The sequence below is a fragment of the Apteryx rowi genome, unplaced genomic scaffold (assembly GCF_003343035.1).
Source record: "Apteryx rowi isolate R43461 unplaced genomic scaffold, aptRow1 scaffold_27, whole genome shotgun sequence".
NCBI lineage: Eukaryota > Metazoa > Chordata > Aves > Apterygiformes > Apterygidae > Apteryx > Apteryx rowi.
This window is the reverse complement of record NW_020449085.1, coordinates 1,094,531-1,115,944: the sequence shown is the minus strand read 5'-3', so window position 1 is coordinate 1,115,944 and position 21,414 is coordinate 1,094,531. Positions and strand designations below refer to the sequence as shown.

Sequence of the window (21,414 nt, the reverse complement as noted above, 5' to 3'; positions counted from 1 at the left end):
TTCTGTGCATGGAAGGTGCTTTGACCTTAAGGGGAAGAGTAAGTGATTGTGTTATTATTCATGTCTTAACTCTGTTCCCTGTTCCCAAGAATTGTATTTGCGGAGGCTTCTGAGAGTACTTGATTTGGCAACTTTGTAATTTTTTTAGGGGTTTTTTTTTTTTTGGTTCCTTTTCAGTTTGCCTTAGATGGAAGGTCTTGCAGAAGCTGGCAGGTTTCCACATGGGTCATCAGCAAGAGTATGATTAACTTGTAGCAGTGTCCTATCCCTTCTTTGAGCTGCTAGGAGACAAACCGCTAAGTGGTRTTCATAGCTATGTCTTCGACATCAGAGGACTGTCGAAACCGCAAAATGTGGGTTTAATTTCAGGTTCTGGAAGGGAATATCATCTGGTAAGGTATCCTCTGCAAACCTTCTCRCTCTTGGAGCAGATTCACGTGTAAACTTACTACTTTTGTACCTATTTTATTAGTTGTCTTGTTGCAGAATGGAGCCAGCATGTATCCCAAGTTTAGAGTGTTAACTTTTGCTGGGCAGTCCCATGGGTCAGGTCCATCATCTAAGGTTACGTCGTACGTTTTTCCGTCGCACCCGGCATTAAGTGGGCATCCATGGGGGAAAAGTTTCTACGTCTGAAGATTTGAAATTGTGCTTTAGGTTATAGGTAAAGCAAAGTAGCTGGCAAGTCTGCCTTTTGCTGTCGATCCCTAACTGTTGCTCTTTATGTTAGTGTGTGCCTAGATTCTACTAGAAAGATTTGGTCCATGTTCTAGAGCATGCTAACTCTTTTGTGGACAATTTTCAAAGTACTTGGACTCTTAAGAGGTTGTGAGGAGTCTTATGAGGTCAGTTATTTTATTTTGAAACTTTTTTTTTTGGAGTCTTGTCTGCAAACAGTAAGGGTACACTGTGTCTCCATGGACCTCTTAAAAGGAAGAAGTCAAAGATCAGAGCATGGATTTGTGCTAATGTATGCCTCAGCTGTGAATGCAGTGTCAGGGCGAACAGAACCCATCTGAGAAAGAAAAAAAGACCTCAAGTGCACAGCAGAACATATTCTGCAGTGATAAAGCTTCCAAATGACAAGCTAAAGTGCCAGTCTCATGGTTTAACACAGAGGTGAATAGATAGACATTGGTAGAGTTGCATAAAGTGATGAATAAAAGTGGAAAAATATGGGAAAAATAAGCCTGCTATCGCTTTCCRCTTTCTCTGTTTTCAACCAAAGGCAGAAGCCGGTGAGCTTAGGAACAGCTTACAGAACATTTGCAGCCTATTTTAGGTTGTGTTTAGGATGGCTGTCTTTAAATCTTTGGGAGCTATTTACATAGTTTTAGCTGGGTATTCACAACTTATTTTAAATCCTGGGAATCTTGCTTGGAGGCTGAGTATAGCTCTGTGTTGACTGTAAAGGCATGACAGTGTGGGATTACCCACTCTTGCAGAAGTATTTTCACCATCTTCCCCCTATCGGAGATACGGTGGTTAGTGCCTGCCAAATGTGGTTGCTCCTTTTATTACGACTCCTGACAAAAACAGCCAAAACCCACCTTCTACTATTTATGAATCTGCTTTGGATTGCAGACGTCGGGAGGGTTTATTTAGAGAATCATTTATTTGGGTTTGCTACATCTCAGGAAGTAAAAGGACGCCAGATTTGCTAGATTCCCCCACGTTTGCTTTGAGCTCTAGGCAGGCTTAAACGAAAAGGATTTTTAGCTTAGGAAGGAAGGAAGAATTCTTGATTGGAGACAAATTGAAGAAATAAAGGGAGAGGAAAGAAAGCACCAAAACAGTAAAACGTGCCCTTAAGATGTACCAGACATTGCACTCCTGTTCTAGCTGCCATAGGTTTCCCTCCGGGCCTAAGAGCGTGGGAGGCCGGCACCTCTGGGGACCGCATTTCGGTTCTGAATTTGCAGCTGGGTTTCCATCGTTCCAGTTACAGCGGGGATTGCTGACACCGCTGCATGTTTACAAGCGTGTCTCAATTCTCCCCTTCCTGCTTTCGTTTTCTGTTCTAATTTTGGTCATCTTACTAGGCTGGAGTCTTGCTTAGCTGCTTGACTTTTGACCATCCAAATAAACTACTCTTAAATGCATCTGGAAGAGCTTCATTATGTATACAGAGAATCCTAGAGTGCTGAATTTCTTTTTTTTCCTATCCAACTTTGCTTCTTTGAAAGGAAAGATAAATTTGCGTTGTGATGATAAACGCGCACTGCAACATTCACAAATCTCAATATTCCTCCTCGTGTGCGGTTTTAATTCTTTTGGATCAAACTCTTCTTATACAGCTCTTGCATGCAGTTTTACTGCAATACAGATAAAGTCTCATTTGCAGCTCCTTTCTTTGCCCTCGCCAGTCCATGGGTACATAAACACTGTTGGTTTTAGATAGCACTGTATCGTACGCTCCCAATCTGAGGCTCTTTGAGGTATTCCAGAGTCGATAATGAAGCTGTGCTCTGCCCTTTCTTTCCCATTAGCAAATAACAGGGAGAGAAAACATAGCGCAGAAGAGAAAGATGATAAAAAGGCGCAAATTAGCATAATATAAATTACCAAATGAAATGATTTGTAAAACGACAGAATAACCGTATTCTGGACTATTGAAACCATGCACATTTTTATGGACGTTTTTGTTAATAAACAAAGTAAATTCTCTGCCCTTGTTTTTCGCCTCTTTATGCAAGGAAAAGTTAGGCTTCTGAATGGATTTTCTGCCTTTCTAAGATCTACTAGTTTTTACGGCTTCAGCTGTCACAAATGTGGCAGTACAGCAACAGTTTTGATGTCACAGGCTTGTCATTCGGGCAACAGCAGTACTACACTATTTTGTTGGCGTCTAAAAGAAATTCGTATAGGTTTTATGCCAATATATTCAGATTAAAGAGCGAAATATGTTTAAATTGGCCTGTTTCTGTATCAGGTTTTTAAGTTTTCTGTTTCAAGCGTTTTTGCCACRTATAGTATGTATGTTGATGCACTGGTGGATGGATAAATCCAGTCCATCTTGAACAAGAGTAGCTGTTACAATTATCAGAGGATTAGGAATGGGAAGAAGGTTTATCTGGGTGATGAGATGTTATAGTAAAGCAAAGTGAACTTTGCTTCCAGAATTTCCCCTTTAGCAGCCTCAGCACTGACTCTTTTTTTTTTTTTTTCCTCCCCAGTCATCCAATATTTGGCAAACTCTGTCCATGATTTCAAGCTTTAGCTGTCACAAATTATTTATGACGGGTACTCATGCTTCCAGTGGATGGCTTGTTCTGGCTTTCGGCCATATGTTGCTCACGTTGTCCCTGAAAAGGGCAATATTGAGACTTGTCTTTCTGCGTGGAAAAGTAGGAAACCAAACAGCTCATGTCTGAGCCTCCATTTATGCACTTTGTGGTAAATGTAATGACGGAGTCTCCCGATTTGCCCTTCTGCCCCCTTTGCCTCTTGGGCCTCGCGGAGTTTGCAGCGCTTCCGGCTCGCCAGCGCGGGGACCGTGAGGAATGTGGTCTGCAGCCTCCTGCCACCAGCTTATTAGCTGGCCTTGGTTCACTGCGGTAGGTATGTCCCAGTGCGACATTAAACTTCTGCCCTTTCAAAAGGGGACAGAAGCATAGGCAACACCTTGATATTGCTTGCAAAATAACACTTGATTTAAAAATTCAGCCCCCCAGGACAAGAGCACTGACTCTTATGTAGTCATGTATATTTTCATAATCCTTTGAGAAATCATATCCGCTACCAATATTTAAGAAACTGAGACTACTAGTCTACTAGGTCAACTAGTAGAAGATTGTATATAGTGTAAAAATAAAACTTACACTATTTGCATGTTTAGTTTGTGCACAAAACCTAATTGATCATCAATAATTTTAGCAAACTACTTCTGCCAGTCTGCTAGTGATCAAATTATTGTTGTGGTTTTTATAAGGACCACTGAGCTCCTAGTAAATATTAATCTGCTTGGTTATGTAGTAGGACATAAGGTTTAATTTGTTCTTTACAGATCATGCTTTTCACRTTGCAAGTGAAATTATGTTATGATAGCAGAATTGAGCAAAACCAGCAGGCAGAGTTAGATCTGAATCAAAGTCTTCATTCAAATGTAGAAAATGTTGAAAATATTAGGCAGAAAGTGTTTTGGTTTAAAATGCCGTGAATTCTCAACGGCATGCAAGTCCTTCCATTAGCAGGTACGCGCAATCCATAAATTTTGGCCAAAGCATTCATGGGAGCTTGCAATTATTTTTGACCTCTAAGTTCTAATGTATCCTCCAGGTTTCCATCTCCTGCGGGATCAGCATACTATTACTGCTTTCTTCATCCTTGCCAAAGTCGGTACGTTAGTGTAATGGTTGAAAGATAGCTTGGTGCTAAAGCCAGGTAATCTTATAATCTCCCGCTTACTTGGGCATAGACACAAGTATACTATTTCAGTGAGATGTTAGCTTTTTTTTTTCCTTCATAAGCTTTTATAAATGATCTGCCTGCATAGATGCATTGTAATTTTGACAGACTCACTTAAATGCGAACACACAGCAATGCTAAGCGTCTTTAATTAAAGTAGGTAGTGTACAGAGCAAGTATTTATGGGTTATAGAGCACTTATTCTTGTGTTGCCTTTTTCATGTCTGTATTTAAATTTTTGTGTCCAAAAGCAAAAATTATTGTTAATTTAAAAAGTCATATAAAAGCTAATACGGCAGCCTACTTGAACCGTGTTTTCATTAAGAGAACCTCACTGCTGACGTACGCTAATCACCCAAAGTTATTCACGTTTCGTTACAGTGTTTTCTCCAATGTGCTTTTAAAATTCGCTGTCCCCAAGAGGTGTTTTTGATGTTTGAGCAAAGCCAGGCTCACGTGCTTCAGTGGCTGGGAGACCCCAAGCAATCATCTTCTTTAATGTTCCTTTGACCTCCATACCATAATACTCAGAGATTATATTTAATGTTATTAAAAGTAAATCATGTAGCGCTCCTGTATTTTATGAGGCTCAAATTAGCAACTCTTCGCTTTCTCACCTCGCTAAATTTCTTAACTGTTGGTGGAGACTTCTGGCGTGCAGATGGCTCTAGGGGACCTGGCTCTTTTGAGGTCCGCTTCCAAGGTTGCGGGTGTCTTTAGCTCTCTGTACGTTGTGCTTGGCTCTCTCTTCTGTCGGACTTCAAGTTTTTTGGATACGGAAGGTGCAGTTCTTCGTTACGCTGCTGAGTCCGCGCAGGATAAGCATCTATGTGGCAGTGAACAGAAGTTTTCTGGTAGGCAGGGCAGCGCGGCAGACCTCTGATGATAACTTCATAGAGAACTTATCAAACTCGCAGGCCTTTGCGGGGAGAGAGGAGGTGGAAGGGCAGGTAGGTTTACTTGAGCGAGCCGACTTGCGTTGTTTGTAGTTCTCGTGTGAGTCAGCGGTCCCCGATAACTCGAATAAAAATAGCAAACCGTCTTGCCTTAAGCTTTGAAGTCAAGTCTTAGCCAAGAATTATCTAGCTGAAGTTAAGTGTTTTTTCCCTCATCAAGAAAGGCTGATTCGATAGTCAAGAGCTAAACAAAGCAAGCCCAACCCAGCCCTTAACTGACATCATCCCTGCCGCATCTGTGCGTGTCCTAAATCTATAGGAAAGCAGCTGGAGCATTTCCCAGGATATAATGTATGTCCTGCTACCAAGCAATGCGCAGTGAATCCGCGCCACATGTATTTCACTGTGACATAGTAATTTCTTCGCTTCAAACGGCGTATGGTTAGGGATAATATACTTAATGAAATATGTGAGCGAGAAACAATACAGCAGAAAGCAATGCTTTTTCATTTGAGGAGCGCAGAAACGGTTGCAATAAATTACGTAAATGTGCAAATCCCAGCCGTATGGAGATGGCGACTAGGGAGGAGCTTGGGGAGAGGGCAAGCGTATAAAGCACTTCCTCCAAATGCTCTTCGCAATCCCCAAAGCTCAGGAGCTCCCTAAAGCTGGTGGGGGTTCAGACCCCTGAACCTTTTGCTGCCACTCGGGAGCTATCTGTCGTTGTCCCCAGATGTCCCTCCTGAGGGGCACTTCTCGGCTCAGAGCTCATCAGGTTATACACAAAGTCAGGGTGTGCATCACATAGCATTTACCTGCATTAAATTTCTCCTGCCACTTTATTGCCCGTGTCCTGATGCTTAGGGTCCTCTGTGTTTCTTCAGGGTTATCTTTAGTCTTTAGACTGGAATAGGGCTTCTAGGGAAGCTTTGAGAGTTTATTCCTTACAATTAATCAGAGCTGCAGCACTGAGAACCACTAATCTGGCAACTCCTTTTATTTGGGAGGGCGGTTAGGATGTCTTGTTTTTGTGGTTACTAAGTTTGAGCAATTCCCTGTCCATTTAACATGTTTCAACACCGGAGGTTTGCTTTCTGTGTTATTTAGACAATATGGGATGGTTGAAAAGCGAGATTGTATGAGCAAGTTGGTCATAATACTTCACGTCTGGTATTAGATATGAACATCTCTGAGAAGGTTGACGTGCGGGGTGGAAAGCTGTTACTGTTTGGATCCTGACTGGTTGAAAATCTCCTAGAGAAGAGGGGAGAGGAGTCTATCCGCCGGCACATGCTATGGTGCAGCATGTCTGGGTCAAGGAACAGCTCTGCAGTCAAAAACGACAGCCGTTTCATCTTAATGGGAAACATCTAAAATTTGGGGGTGTAATGTACCATAAATACATGCTAAACGGAAGATTTTTTTTTTTTGCAAGAGGCATTTCAGAGCAGTGGTAGGAGCAGGTAAGTCACCCTGATGGAAGCTCCTTATCTCAGGAGCGTTTGAGCACGGCGTCAGGCGTGTTGGCGTTGGTGCCATCTGGCTCGGCGCCTGCCTGGAAGCTCCGCTTCCCTTTACAGCGGGCAAGAGCTTGGAGCTCCTAGCAGCTGGGCGATTGAATTTTTATTTTTTTTAAACCTCAGGCTAGGCAAGTAACTGTTTTTCAAGAGTCGTTTTAAACTTTGTCTGGGAAGGCCTTTGTAGTGACAAAGCAGACGTTTTCTGTTCAGTTGGAATATGCCTTGGAGGTAATATTTTTAAGTTAGCATTTTAGAAGACTGTTCAAAACCTCCAAAGCTTTAGTAGTCTTGCAGTTTCTGCAAAATAGCTAATTGATGTGCATGGGTAAATTGGTCTTTGGAAAATCGAGGGCTGGTTTTCAAAGTCGTGGTTCATTGAATGACACTCGCCCTGAAGCTGCCTGAAGCATGTAAACAGGAAAATCTAAGTGTTATTAACTTGCAAATAAGTTATTTGGTAATTTTCATCAGTCTTACAGACTGCAGCAACCTTTTGACACGAGAAGAATGCTGTGGTTGCTTCAGTATGCTATCTGGTATGCTGTCCGCAAAATACTGTTTTTTCCTACTGATTTTATTCCCAGTAGGATACATCGATTCAAAACCAGAGGGTCTCTTTGAATTTGCGGTGCCTCACAATCAGGGGAAAAATTAGTAAAAGCTTGAGGTGTCCTAGGTAATTATGTCTGAGAAGAGTTGGGCCTGAAGTGATTAGCGTTTGTGCGTTAAGTATCTTCTGAGTGCGTTTTTCTTTACAGCTTTGGTGTATTAAAACTCTGCTCTCCTGTCAAATGTCGGCTCGGCGTGATGAGTTACTTTCTGCAGGTGATTGGTAGCATTATTTAGGCTGCTCCTCTGTATTGCTCTTCACTGTGCGTGTCAGTCTTCCCGGAGATTCCCGACAAGATAAAATGCCTAACCTATTTTTGTTTTGGCTTTTATTTTTTTAGTGTTGATAGCATGATGACATGACTGTCCTGACTAAGCAGCGCGGGAACTGATGGGAAAGGATCCAATATGAGTGTGAATGATGTTGGAGGCAGACGACGCTTTGAGGATAGCGAGTACACGTTGCACATATACCCCGGGAGCATTGCCGAAGGGACTATCTATTGCCCCATTACTGCCAGGAAGACCTCAACGGCGGCCGAGGTGATCGATTCGCTCATTAATAAACTTCAGCTAGAGAAAACAAAATGTTACGTCCTTGCGGAAGTGAAGGAGTTTGGGGGGGAGGAATGGATCCTCAACCCCACGGACTGTCCGGTCCAGCGCATGATGATGTGGCCTCGCATGGCCCTCGAGAACCGGATAAGTGGAGAGGATTATCGCTTCCTTCTGAGGGAGAAGAATCTCGACGGGTCTATTCACTACGGCAGCCTGCAGTCTTGGCTGCGGGTGACGGAGGAGCGCCGCAGGATGGTGGAGCGTGGCTTCCTTCCCCAGCCGCAGCAGAAGGACTATGACGATTTGTGCAGCCTACCAGACTTAAACGAGAAAACGCTCTTGGAAAACCTCAGAAACCGCTTTAAGCAAGAAAAAATTTACACCTATGTAGGCAGCATCCTAATAGTTATTAACCCGTTCAAGTTTCTACCTATTTATAATCCTAAATATGTTAAAATGTATGATAACCATCAGCTGGGAAAGCTGGAGCCCCATATTTATGCTGTGGCGGACGTGGCCTACCATGCAATGCTTCAGCGGAGGAAGAACCAGTGCATTGTGATTTCAGGAGAAAGTGGGTCAGGAAAAACACAGAGCACAAACTTTCTGATTCATCACCTCACTGCCCTCAGCCAGAAAGGATTTGCTAGCGGAGTAGAACAGATTATTCTTGGAGCTGGACCAGTGCTTGAGGTAAGATGAAAATGATAGTACTGTGGAAACTTCTTATAATGGTGTTTAAAAAAAAAAAATCCCAGTAGTTGTGGTTTTATTATGAGACTAATCTGAGGTTACTTGGTAAATGCTGGTAATAAACAAAGTAACAACAGTGTTAGCGATAAGAGGAAGCTGCTTCTCTGCCTGGGAATRCTAACTTTTACAGCAAAAATAAGGTGCAGCAAATGGCTTTTTGGCAGAGTCATTAATGCATTTATTTTCAGTCAAGTGTTCTTTACTACTGGTACATTTCAGTGATTTTCAATTTGAAAAATTCATAAAGGTATGAAAAAAAGCTTTCTTGAATTAACAGAAGCCTGTTGTATAATACATTGAAAGTTGAGTTTATTACATGTAGTACATAGGTGGTGTTATATTTGAAGAGTTTCTTTACACTCAACTTTGCTGAGATGGAGAATAGATCAAAGCTAACTTTAATAAGTCAAGAGTTTATTTTTCAGCCCTCGGTTTTTATATGCTTGAGGTTTAGCCTGTGTGATTTGTTGCTTTATGAGAACTTTTGCAGGAGAGGAGATTAGATGAACTGGACCATTAACTTCCCAGGTATGAAACTCTAAAGAGGGATATAAGTATTTATTATTTATTTTGCTCTCAAGTTGATTGCATAATTTCTTGAAATTGTTTTTCTTAAATTTGTCAGGGTTTTTTTGTTTTGCTYATTAAAACCTTCTGGCACACGGCTTTGCGTGTGTCTTTCTTGGGTGATGGGAGCATCGGATTTGGAAAAATCACTTCAGCTATGACACATTTCCCCTTTGAAACTGGGATACAAAGGGGTGGCTTTCTAAGAAAGGCCAGCTGCTGCTGGCTGTGGAAACACTCCTCCCTCTTGTCCGAAAAGCTTGCTGTCAGTTCCCTGATTATTTCTAAATGAACTTTCATCTGCGTATGTGAACTGCATTTTGGCTGTGGCTGCGTGACTGGTGTCTCAGTCAAACGGGCAACAAAGCAAAACTCTCGCAATTGGAAACTGTTCAATTCTTATTTCTAGCTGTTGTTTTGGGCTTTGGCCTTATCTTGCAAAACGGTGCAACTGTTTTGACAGCTGTAGACAAACATATCTGTTCTGTGTTTGCGTTTATTCCATTAATGAGTCTGAGGGTTTGGGTCAACTTAAACTACCAGCAGAAGCTTGGGAGCCGAGGAAGGACTAGCGTGTTCAGGCTTTGTGCTCATGGATGTCTCAGCTCGGGATAAGTGAACAGCTTCATCTTGCAAAGCCTACAAGTTTTTTCTGTTTTCACATTAGCAAATTAGCAAATGACTAAGTCATTCTGGATGAATTTTGTCCTGAAAAGAAGCAAAGATCCATAACAAACCAAAGATGGAGAAATGACAAATGCCGCCTTTTGACATTCTTCATGAAGCTCCCTTGTGTTCATTTTTTCAAAGCATGCAGTGAAGTGGGTTCCCAGTTCTTATTTTGTCCAGTGTTTCTTCTGTTGGTGTGGAAAGGATTGTGAAGCTGTTTCTGGCTGGAGTCGATTAGAAAGTATTAGACCAGGCCCTAGTAGTCTCTGGTTAACTCATAGCTGCAGTCAAACAGATCTTGATTCATTTTCAGTTCTTTTCTTTTCAGGAGCAAAGGGGGAGTAACCAGGCTTTGGATTTCTGCAACTGAATGCTACATTTAAAACCATGTTATCATAGAGCAATAAAATCATAGACCGTGAGTCTACAGAAAAAGGCAGATCTCTGTATAAGGCTGAATGAACCGAAGTTCATTATGTCTAGGTAGGCCCAGCATTTTTTGCAAAGCGTTTGGTGCTGTTCGGCCTGTTGCAGAAGGTATTGATGTCTGATGCACTCCATCTCTGAAAAGGTATTTAAACTGCTAATAGGCCTTTAAAAGTATGTATTTTCAGTGTCATAAAAAAGGGATGTCGCTTTGGTCAATGACAGTGTRTGCTACTGCCCTGTAATAGCTGAGAGATGTGTGTTTTGGGGACTAGCTTATCTAAAACTATTGTGTTTCTTGCCTCTTGTCCCTACAGTCCGTTTTCTCACCTTCTTAGCTTTTAAAAATTGATCAGTATATTAGAACTGCTTATGATAAGACTCTAAGAACAGCTACCTGGGTTCAGAGTGAGGATCACCATAGTCCAATATTGTCTTCAGCAGTGGCCATTTGCAGAGGCCTGGAGAAGAGTGGGAATGCAGCATCCATAAAGCAACCTTCCCCTTAATGCTCTCCCAGCTTCCAACTGTTTTCACTGAGGGTTTTTTCCAAGACTGTTGTGGTTGACTTATTCTGTAACCCCTAATAGATCTCTCTTGCAAGGACATGCCTTATTTATCCTTTGAAACCATGGAAATGTCTTGCCTCCAGAACATCAGTTGTGAGGAGGGGCCTACCCATGGCGGGTGGGAGACCTGAAACACCACCTTTTGTTCGTTTTGAGCCTGGTTCCCTGTAGCTTCATTTGATGGCCTTTAACAGATGGGACCTCATTGACCAAGTTAGTTTTCATACCTGTTTTCTTCAATTATTGCATACCAGCTCCAATTCTGTTGTTTTTTGAAAAGTTTGGATGCCTGTTTCTGAAGCTGTTGGTCTAGAATGGGTTATGCTTGCAGTTTACAGTGGAAATAAATCTCATCCAACGTCTGGCGAATAGTGTAAAGTTTGACTTTGGCATGTTTTTTATTGTTCATTGTATCTTGCTGGACAAACGTGTGCTTTATAGTTCTCTTAAGTAGCGCAGGAGAGAGAGTCCCCATCTAGCTTAGATTTCCAGGGATGATGAAGAGATCCCCAGAAGGCCAGGGGGTAGAAAGAGGTTTGGGAAATTGTTTTTTCTTAAATTCTCTTTCCTTCAGGAATAGGTCCTATAGTCCAGTTGCAAAATGCCTGAGCGTGACAGACTGAAAGTCCATTGGTGCAGCCCCTTAAGCGGACAACTATTCCACCTACGGGAAAGATCTTTAAATGCTTTTTTCAAAAACAAACTGTACTTTTTCTTAACATGTTGGGTTTCAAATTATTTTAAGTCTCAATCGCTTCTTTCAGTGTGTTCAAACACTACAAAACTCCACGTTCAACGGTCTATGTCCGTACACGTGTGTGCATATACTCAGTGAGGTCTAATTGGAATACGCACAGCCAGTTGCCCCCAACGTGCTCTGTATGTTTGAACACCAAGAACCTTCTCAAGCTCATGCAAAATCTCACTACAGTTTCCAGCTTTCTGCATTGCTTGTAGTCAAACAAGCTTGTGTCCAGAGACCAGAAAGAGAGGCTCCCCGTGAGCTGCTGTGTTGCCTGCTCTTGGTTGTCTTCTGCCTGTTATTTCATACTATTGAACAGGGAGATAAAATGCAAGCAATTTTAGCACAGTGCAATTAGAAAGTTACTGCTTATCAGGACTGCAGTTGCTACCCTCATGTTTCAGGATGGGACTCTTTAGATCTACCTGCTTTGCTCTTGGATGGAGGAGAGCTATGCAAATAGCTGCTGGTAAAGCTCTCGTGATGATTGTCATTTCTATTCACGCTGCTTCTTCCTCCAGTCTGTTCTGCGTGTTGGAATTGGGCACAGGGGAAGGATGTAATATGCTTTTCTGCTCTCCTTTCACTAGATCTGCAGCTGTCTTTATTTAAAAAAAAAAAAAAATTACCATCTGACACATCATGAATTCAGGGAATCATGTCTGCTGGTTCTTCGGCTTCTGGAACAGTAGTTTGCATTCTTTTGCTTTGGCAGCTGCACTTCTGTTGTTGCACTTCTGTAGCTGCCTCCAGGTCTCTCCACAAAAGTTAGGTTACTCCAGAATTTCTTCTGGTCTTCCATTTTGGTTCAAAATATTCACAAACCAGTCAGTCTTAAAGATAAGCTGTGCATACTTCTGCTTTTCCTTTGCTCCCTAAAATTTGTTTTAAGGGATCTTTGGAGAAGATTGACTATAATGAGTGATGTTACCCCAAGACCAGTCTGCCCCTTTGATTTTGCTGTGATTCCTTGCATTTGTACCTGGAACAGACTTTCTCACTCGCTTCTTTAAGTGTGGATGCTCTTCTTAAATATCTTTTTTTCTCTCTTTCTTCTCCCTTCTTCCAGAAGCTTTCTTTGATCCCCTTGTTCACCCTTCCACATGCTTAAAATTAAATTCAGCTCCGGCTTGTCTTTTAGGAGGCAGTGCACAGGGACGTACCTCTTCATGCTTCCGCTTCTAATTTTGGGAATAGTCTTTCAGCCTGGGTATACTTGAGCCTGTTTACACCTTCCCTTTTCTACTTGCTTGCAAAGCATTTCTAGAGGAATGACTGAGTGAAGCGAACCGTCCATTCCTGGCACTGCGTTTGCAGTTGCGCTAGCGTGGGAGGAGCGCAAGTGTAGCAAGCTAAGAATTTGTGCCGCTTCGCTGCGCTCCGGCTTTACCGTTTTGACTAGCCGAAGGCAGCTGCTCTTTGGGAAATCTCTCTTGCAGATGTCATTACGTGGTTCCTGTGAGCCTCGTCCAAAGGACGCTTTTGGGGAGTGCCGTCAAGGCACGCTGTTACGGTCATCTAAATGCAGTGGTATTGTCAAATAGTTGTACATAGCAGTGACTTGAGTTGCAGGTGTGTGCTGAGCCTGAGCGCTTTTGTCTTCTTCCGAAAATGGGATTTAATAGACAGTCAGTGGTGCTTTGGGAATGGTTATTCTCATGCCACAACATACCTTTTTCAGTAATATTCAACAGTGCCGGTTGACTTCAAACAAATCTTTTTTTTAATTATGTGTAATTATGGCATTATAGTAGCAACGTGATTCACTGTTCGTTTTGTGATAAATGGTGTTACTTAAATGCCATACTTTTTAAACAAAGATGGGGTCCAAATGGGTTTTACGAAGGTGATTTTCTTTATATTTTTCTGTATTTTTTTTTTCCTCCCAATTTCTTATGTAGCATTTTTCCCTATACAAGATTGCCTTCTTTTCATATGGCATAAGCAGAGCTGCGTTTGCCAGTTTTGCTCTTTGGTTTCAAGACTGAGCTTCTCAAATCGAATTATTTTATTTGGATATCGGAGGAAAAATTGCATGTGCTTGCATGTGCTAACGTGCTACGCTTGCTGTGTAATTCAGTTCTGTTTCTGAGATACTTCATGCAATACTTTGGATGAAAATTTCGTTATGATCAACCTGATGCTCCACCTGGGACCTGGAGTGAATGACTTTGCTGCTTAACTACTAATATATAGTTTGCTTTTCATTTAGATTTTCATTTTCATTTTCCCCTCCCCTTCCACCCTGACAAGTTCACTTTTATTCTTTAAGGGGGGAATAGGAGGAGCTCATTGCAGGCAACCTATGCAGAACAACAAGTGTTTCTACTTTAATTGTGGCTTTTGGCGTTATAATTTCATAGTTGCTGCCAAAAGTATATTGTTATCACGGGATTTCCAATTATTAGTTTTGTACCCGGAAAACCGTAGTTTAGACATGAGGCTGTTTTACCATAGATAAACTAGATGGAATAAATGTTGTATACAAAGTGATTGCTTTCCTGTAGTTAACTTGCAGTGAAAAGTAAAGATGCTTTATGTGTATTATATGAACTTTTAAGGACTATTACCAGTTTTATAACCGGTATCTTTAAATTTTAAATCTGTTCAAATCTCGAGAACTGCAGTGCTTAGAATTACATTGCAGTATTTCGTTTGGGGCCAGAAGCAAAGGTCGGTTTCTTGAGGTTTTTCTGTGTGGTATTCCCGGTCCTCGTTCATTGAGTCTTCAGGAAAACATGCTTCAGCAAAGCAGTTCTTCAGCCTGCCTTGGCGGCATAGATGGGATTCACAGGATTAATTCACTTAACTGAAGATTCCCAGGTCACAATCCAATTTAATAGGTCCGAGCTAATGGGCCAGAACAATTCAAGCCTCTTATAATCAAAAAAAAAAAAAAAGGGGGGGGGTGAAAGTTTGAAGTTGTATAGACCTCCCTCTCCCCACCCCGCCATGATCTAATGCGGTACCAAAACTTGCTGTTCTCGTTGCTGTAATTACTAGACAGCTTTATAGCTTAGAATGGGATTTGAAGCTTATCAGCTTCAACATTCAATGTCAGAATATTTCTGAGGGATGTATATGCTGTGAAACCCGATTTCGGTGGATCCCCTCCTACATGCAGACAGCATYGCCTTAGAATTCCCTAATTGTGAGAAAGCAACGGGGATTAGGATGTGGGATGCCAAACCAGCGCTGGGAAACGAGTCGGTCGGGATTTTCAGCTCTGAATCACCACACCTTAACTCCAGAAGTTGCGAAGAAAACTAGGCCTGTCCAAAGGGATATATTTTTATTTTTATGTTAAGTGTGTTATCTACAGTCCCCCCAGCCAGCAAAGTGGTGGTGTAAGCTGTTGGACCCACAGTTCCTCTTTAAAGCCCCGATAGCTGAGCTGGGATAATTAGCTAGGACTCAAGCATCTGAATGCATGAGGTTGTCCCTACTTAAGACATCCCTTATCTAAATAAAGGAGATGGGAATTGTGTTAGTTTGAGATAAATACTAAACTAAGCGGGCAGAGGCACGCAGGGTGAGAAGGGGAAGTAAAGATTTTGGGTGTGTGCTGGTGGTTCAGGGCTCACTGCTTCTCAAGAACATTAGACATCAAGGCTTTCAAATGGCTATTGCTATGTGGAAACCTCGGTCTCCTGTCCTCCTTCCTCTGCTGATGACTTCTGAGTCGGGACATTGACTGAGGTGTTGTGTGCCCTGTGACCATGGTATGCTTTCGTTTTTCAAGGTCTACTAGAGACAAATCCTGCTCGTGTGAACCCTTGGGAGACTTCTAAAAGGGACGTCTAGTCCAGTGGATTTTAGGGGCCAACCAGCTGGAAGATAACTCTTCTGGCTTGCTCGTTTCTGCTTGTTTTACTGTTGACTCATGTTTTCTGGCAAAAAAAAAAAATTTTTGAATTCTACAGGCTTCCTTAATTTTTCGGAAAGGGACGCCTGATGCTGGTGGCTGCCGTCAGCTCTTTTGCAAAGAAAGGCAAGAGGTATTTCTGTCTTTTCTTGCACTGGTCTTTGGCAGAAGATAAGGAATGCCTAACGATTCTCAAATATTTATTTTTGAAGTCTTCCCTGGACTTTGGGAAACCTGTTACCCACCCCTGCAGACCTGGAGGAGGAGGAGGAAGCCTGTTCTGAAGTATCCCCAGCTTTGCCCTTAGCCTCTGAGGGTGCATCTCTGCAAACTGTTCCACGGTGGCTTTTCAAGCAATAGCTGTGTTTGTAGATGCGTTTAGTGGAGAAATTCAAGCTTATAGCTTGCACTGCTTTTTCTCTCAAACTTTGTGACATAGCAATAGCTTCACGTCTCAAGTTTTTTCTCTTTCTAGTTTTTTTCTTCAAACGGTGTCTTTTTTTAAAGTCTTCTACATGGAGTTGTAATGCAGGAACATTTTTCATTAATTGTAATTTTACCTACACTTTTAATCAATGTGAACCTTCACAACTCAATTATTGACATCCTTGCCCTATGTTTTAAGACACCGGTTTCCAAAAATGTCAAAATGAGCTTTATACTTGGCATCCCGGCCTGTTTTCATAGGCATAAACCTTTAGACAGATGAAAAGTTGACATCATGCTCCCCAGCCCTCCCCAGCACCCGAAACGCTCAGACTTCCTCCCCTGTTGCGGAGGAGGCAAGAGGAAGACCATGCTGGGGGGATCTGCATGCAAATTGAGGCATCAGATCTTGTTCGTTGTTAATTCTCGGTGTGAAAGAAAAAGCAGCAAATCTCTGCCTGCCCCAGGTACGCCCAAATGTCCCCCGACAAGTAGTGGATGTGCCTTGACTTAAAGGAGTCGTCAGATCGTTTTCTCATCCATAACTTTCCCAGTCCTGCAATGGCAGCTACAAAAACTAGACACATTTCCTAAGCAGCTGTTTACACGCATCCTAACACGTCCCCGTGGGGATTTCTCAATTGCTTTAAAAATTACCGAGGCGAWGTCTTTCTGGGACAGGCAAACTCATGTTGCTGTTTGCTGGTGGGAGCTGTTGCTGTCATTCACAGCTGACGTGCGTTTGCATCATCTGTGCCAAAAAAATGGGGTGCTTGGCTTGCTTTTGAAAAATAATAGCTTTTTGTAGTAGTTGCAAAGCTATATGTGTTCCCAGTAAGTGGTGATTTAATTAGAAATCTTAGGAACAGCATTGGAGCAATTGCTGCTTAATTTCTGAAACAATATTTCAACACCAGCCTGTATTTTAGTTGTAGGTGGAAGTTACAGTTTCAGTCTTAATGTCTAGAAATCCAGTAGCTCTTTTTTTTTTTTTTTTCCTTGTTTAATCCTGCTTGTTCTGGTTGTTGGATTGTTAAAGAAACACATAAAAAGTTAAAAGGCCTTTAATTTTATCTTGCAGAGCTTTGCACTGGCAGTGAGCAGACCCTTTGCCTCCTTCTTGCTGAACCGAAGCAGGCTGGATTGCTGCTCGCAGCAGCCGAAGCAGCCCCAGACTCTTTTGGGGTTCAGGTGGAATAAAGCGATGCTGTTGTCCTAGAGCAAATTTTAGAGGTTGTTCAAAAATGTCCTTTGCAGAAAGGCTGTTGCAAATCTGGCGCGTTCACGCAATCATATTTTTTCCTACGTCCGCATGGAGCGTTATTAATGGGAGTTAAGCTTTGAGGTTGTTGACCCCAATTTCATTAAAATATGCATTTTTTAATTTTATTTTTTTTAATTAGCTTATCTAATGCAGTTCACAAAGCTCAATTTTCARTACACTGATTTTAAGTCATTAGCCTGTGCCCTGTGGTTATAGAGATTTTACATCTGAAGAATGGATTTATATGAAGGGGCGAGAAAAACAATCTCTATTCCACTCATTGCCCGTTCCTGGTCGTTTCTGCCCCAGAACAGGCTCTGTTGGCCTCATCCTCACCCGTTTCTCAGATGTATGGTCCAAGTTAGGGCCAGCTGTTTAGTGGAGCAGGCAAGATTTTAGCGTTACAGTCTTTCCCTCCCGATGCACCGAAGGGTTAGCGAGGGAGCAGCACACAGCGATTAGACGGATTATGTCTAATGGGGGAGGAATTTGTGCAGGCCTCCGACTGCRGAAGCAGCACAAAGGAGCCATACATTAACGCTCGTGCATTAAATGTTTTTTGCCGCTGCCTTCCAAATGCTGCTGCTCTTTAGCTTGTGATATTTTACCTCRTATTGCTGCAGACTGTATCAAATAGCGTGCTGCTCATCTGGTTTTCTGGTGCAAAAACGATTCAATCTTTTTGCTTTAGTGTCGTCTTCCACTGTTCAGGCTCGTCCTAGCAGTTGCTGTGTTGACATTTTTTTCGTTATTGGACATCCGCAGCAAGCATGTTATTGCGCTTAATTTTAAAATCCAGTTTATTGTATTTGAATGACAGCGATTGTTGTTTGTGAGCTGAGATGACTGCAGGAAAACTAGTAAGTTATTAAAGTAGCAMTGCTTTCCTCCGCTGATGCATATCATCCCAAGTCTGTCCCTAGCAGAGACCATGCGTTCGTGCTTATATGCAACCGTAATGAATCCAGATTATGCTTTCTGAACAGAAGTCTGATTCACTGTCATCCTCAAAGTATTTTGCAGGTTTTTTTAAAACCMTGTCAGCTTTTTATGATATTAGAGCACAGCTGATTTCTTTAACCCGCATATAAGGTGCATGTTTTATGAAGCTTGAAGGAGGGACCTCTTTTGGGGAAAGCTTTTGTTTCATCCCCTCTAGATCCRTTCATCAAACAGTATGATGATGATGTAGTATTCCGGCAAGCAATGGCTTCGGCCAAAGGCTGCACTGCTGCCGTCTAGTAAGGCTTCCACGAGGCCTTAATTCCTATAGCCCAAGTGCGACTTTTTAATCCTACTGTGTACAGGTAATACAGATTGGAAAGAGCTGTGCGAATGCAAAATATCCTCCATCAGGCATATATATATATATATTTTTTCCTTTTTTCTCTCCCCCCCCACCCTTCTCACAGTCGAAGTACAGATTTGTTTTTAAGACCGTTTCCTGAGACCTCTTTGGCTTTTCACCATCGGGGACCTCTGCCCAATTTTTGCAGCAGGCTTTGCAGGCGAGGTTGAGACGTGTGCCTCATAGCAGCTCTGCCGTAGCTGGTGCCGTTGGCGCGAGACAGAAGAAGCAGGAACTGAGGTGTCTTTGCTGAGTAACAGCGGTGACAGCCGACAAATTTGGGCTTTTTAGCAGCTTCTGCTGCGCGGAGCTGTCACGTTAGCGCCTCGAGTGCCCGGCATCGCTGTGCCTCGTGGTGCGGTGGCCGTCACGGATGCTGGGTATGGGTGTAGGCTTCTCTGGGTACCGCAGGGTTTTGAGTGCAATATTACAGTTGGCTGAGTTTTATCGTAGGCTTGACCTTCCAAACCCTGCATTTTGCCTTTCATTTCGGTGCCCAGGAGCTGATCTCCTCTCTCATCTGCATGGTGGTTTCGAAGGCTTTGAGGTGACAAGCTCCGATCCGATCCTGGGACCGAATGCCCCCGTATTTATGTTGTGTTTATGCCTTGCTCCCTCTTTCCACTTCTTGCGGGAAGCAGGTGGACTCATTGACGACTGCAAGCATCTGTGTGGATGCTGAGCATCGTTTAGGGTTTTAGCAAAGAAAATGCCTGAAACCGAGAGGGCATCTCCTGTACAGCCCTGAAACCGTAGGTCCACTACTGCTCTCATCTCTGTTAGGCTTTGGAGAAGACTGCTGCTTTCCCCATGATATCCATGCCTGCCTAATATAAAGCAGTGTTTAACCAAGTGCCTCGTGCTTTTGCCCAAATAGTTTTGTTGTCAACAGATTTGACAGCAATCAATGGAGTGAAGCAGCAGAGCAAAGCGTAGGCAGTTAGCCGTTTAGCCGCTACAGAGTAGCGATCGATTTATTCCACCTTTAAAGCTAAATATTGTGGAGAGGTTAACCCAAGGTAAAGCCCTGTTGAGTAGGTGACAGAGTGCGATGCAACCGTTGTATCGAGCAACTATGTTGCCCAAGTCGTTTTCAAAATTAGTTGCTGCAGTCTCATGTAGGCAAATAAAAACATTGTTTCCTATGCTTGCAGAAAGGACCTGCCTTAACCGTAGCAGCTTGCTTTTATCCGCTTAATTGCGATTGAGGGATGGACGTAGTGCCAGGCAACTGAGCCTTTGGGTTTGTCACTGTGACTGGAGATTTGGACCCATATGAGGATAGAGAAGGTGAATGAGATGGAAGGACAAGAATTCTGTGAAAGCTGAATTTTAAGACTGTTCTTTTTCTCTGTTGAGCTCAAAGCAGTTGGAGCCATTTTGCAGGTCACTTATTTTAAAGGCTTATGGAGCTTTAAATAAAAAAATAAAAATAAAGAGAGAGAAGAATCTTCTCCTAAAAGCGGTATTGCAATTTATTTGTTTGACGTTAACATCTGGATGACGTCCCTTCTCTGTCAGCGTGAGCAGTAAGCAAGTTAGAGCAGCTCCTCATCGCTGTTGGGGTTGGTGCCCCGTATATGTTGCCGCTTGTTCTCATGAAGCTTTGTGACGCAGAGCCGGCCACAACCATCCCGCCCTGGTCACCCTCCGCCTTGCAGTCCTCCGTGGCTTGGCGAATTCCTGAATCGGAGGTGATGTCTCTGATAGACCCGGATGGGCTCCACCTCTGTTGGTTTGGCTGCGTGAAGCTTGCAACGCCTGCCGTAAACTGCATTTGCTCCAGCCTGCACCTGGAGAGCAGGAGCACGCTTGCAGCGGAACGGCTCCGTATCCTGTTGCTAAGCCAGTAAGGGTTTTCTATTTTAAAACTTGCAGCAATTTAATAAAAATGCATCTCGCAGCTAGATGAAAGCTCAAGTTTTTGGTCTGACTGAACCACGCAGCTGATAAAATGAGCAGTGCCTGCGTTACGTAACGGCAGTCCTCCTCCGCCGCCGCGCTCGTCAACCTCGGAGAAGCCGTCCGGGTGCGAGATGAGTAACTTCATCCGCCTTGGCACAGGGGCTGAGCATTTTCACGAGGAGGTGCTTCGGTTCTCAGCAGTCCTGACCTCGTCACTGACTGTGGGATTGAAGCCAGAAATCAGGGAGAGTTACGATATTGGTTAATCTAAAGCATATTCAGAATTTAGCACAGTACAAACCAAACCAGGATGGTTAGCAGTTATGGAAAAGGATTTTTGACAGGCATGAAAGCAAACTGGGCTGGTCGCTTCTGATAGCGAAGGTACTGGGAAACCAGATAATCCATTAGGACTACCAGGAGAAATAGAAATCTGAGTTATTGAGATTATTCCCAATTTTAAGCATTATTGGGTATATTTAATATTTTGACAGTTAGGAAAATAGTTAACTTAATGTTGACCAGTATGTTCGGTTATGGGCAAATTGGTTTGCAGAGTATAATGTAAATGTTACCAAACACTTCTGTTTTCAAATACTTAAATTCTAGTGCCACGTGTTTCAGAAGTCTGAGTTTCCAGAAATAATAAAGTAACTTTAAAAATGACTTTTTCTATGCAAGAAAGTATTCATTTTATTTGCTTTCCAAGGAATAAAGAATTATCACATTCAGTTTACACGTGCAAAATCTCTAACTTTGTTTAAAAGGCTGTAACTGTGTTTAAAGTGCCATAATAGTTGCATGGAAACCTCAGCTTTGAGGGAAGTGAGATTTTGAAGAAAGAGCACATGTCTCAGAAAAGGGGTATTTGTGCTAATGACTACTGGGGA

The 21,414-nt window shown here is 42.6% G+C and overlaps 1 protein-coding gene across 1 annotated transcript in view; it reads left to right on the top strand.

The window, feature by feature from the left end:
- MYO9A (myosin IXA) overlaps window positions 1-21,414 on the top strand; it is a 191,584-nt gene that overhangs the window by 14,571 nt on the left and 155,599 nt on the right. Inside the window, exon 2 of the mRNA XM_026068429.1 lies at window positions 7,774-8,683. Coding sequence (XP_025924214.1) covers window positions 7,841-8,683 — 843 coding nt within the window. The 5' untranslated portion in view covers window positions 7,774-7,840. The remainder of the gene's footprint in view (window positions 1-7,773; window positions 8,684-21,414) is intronic.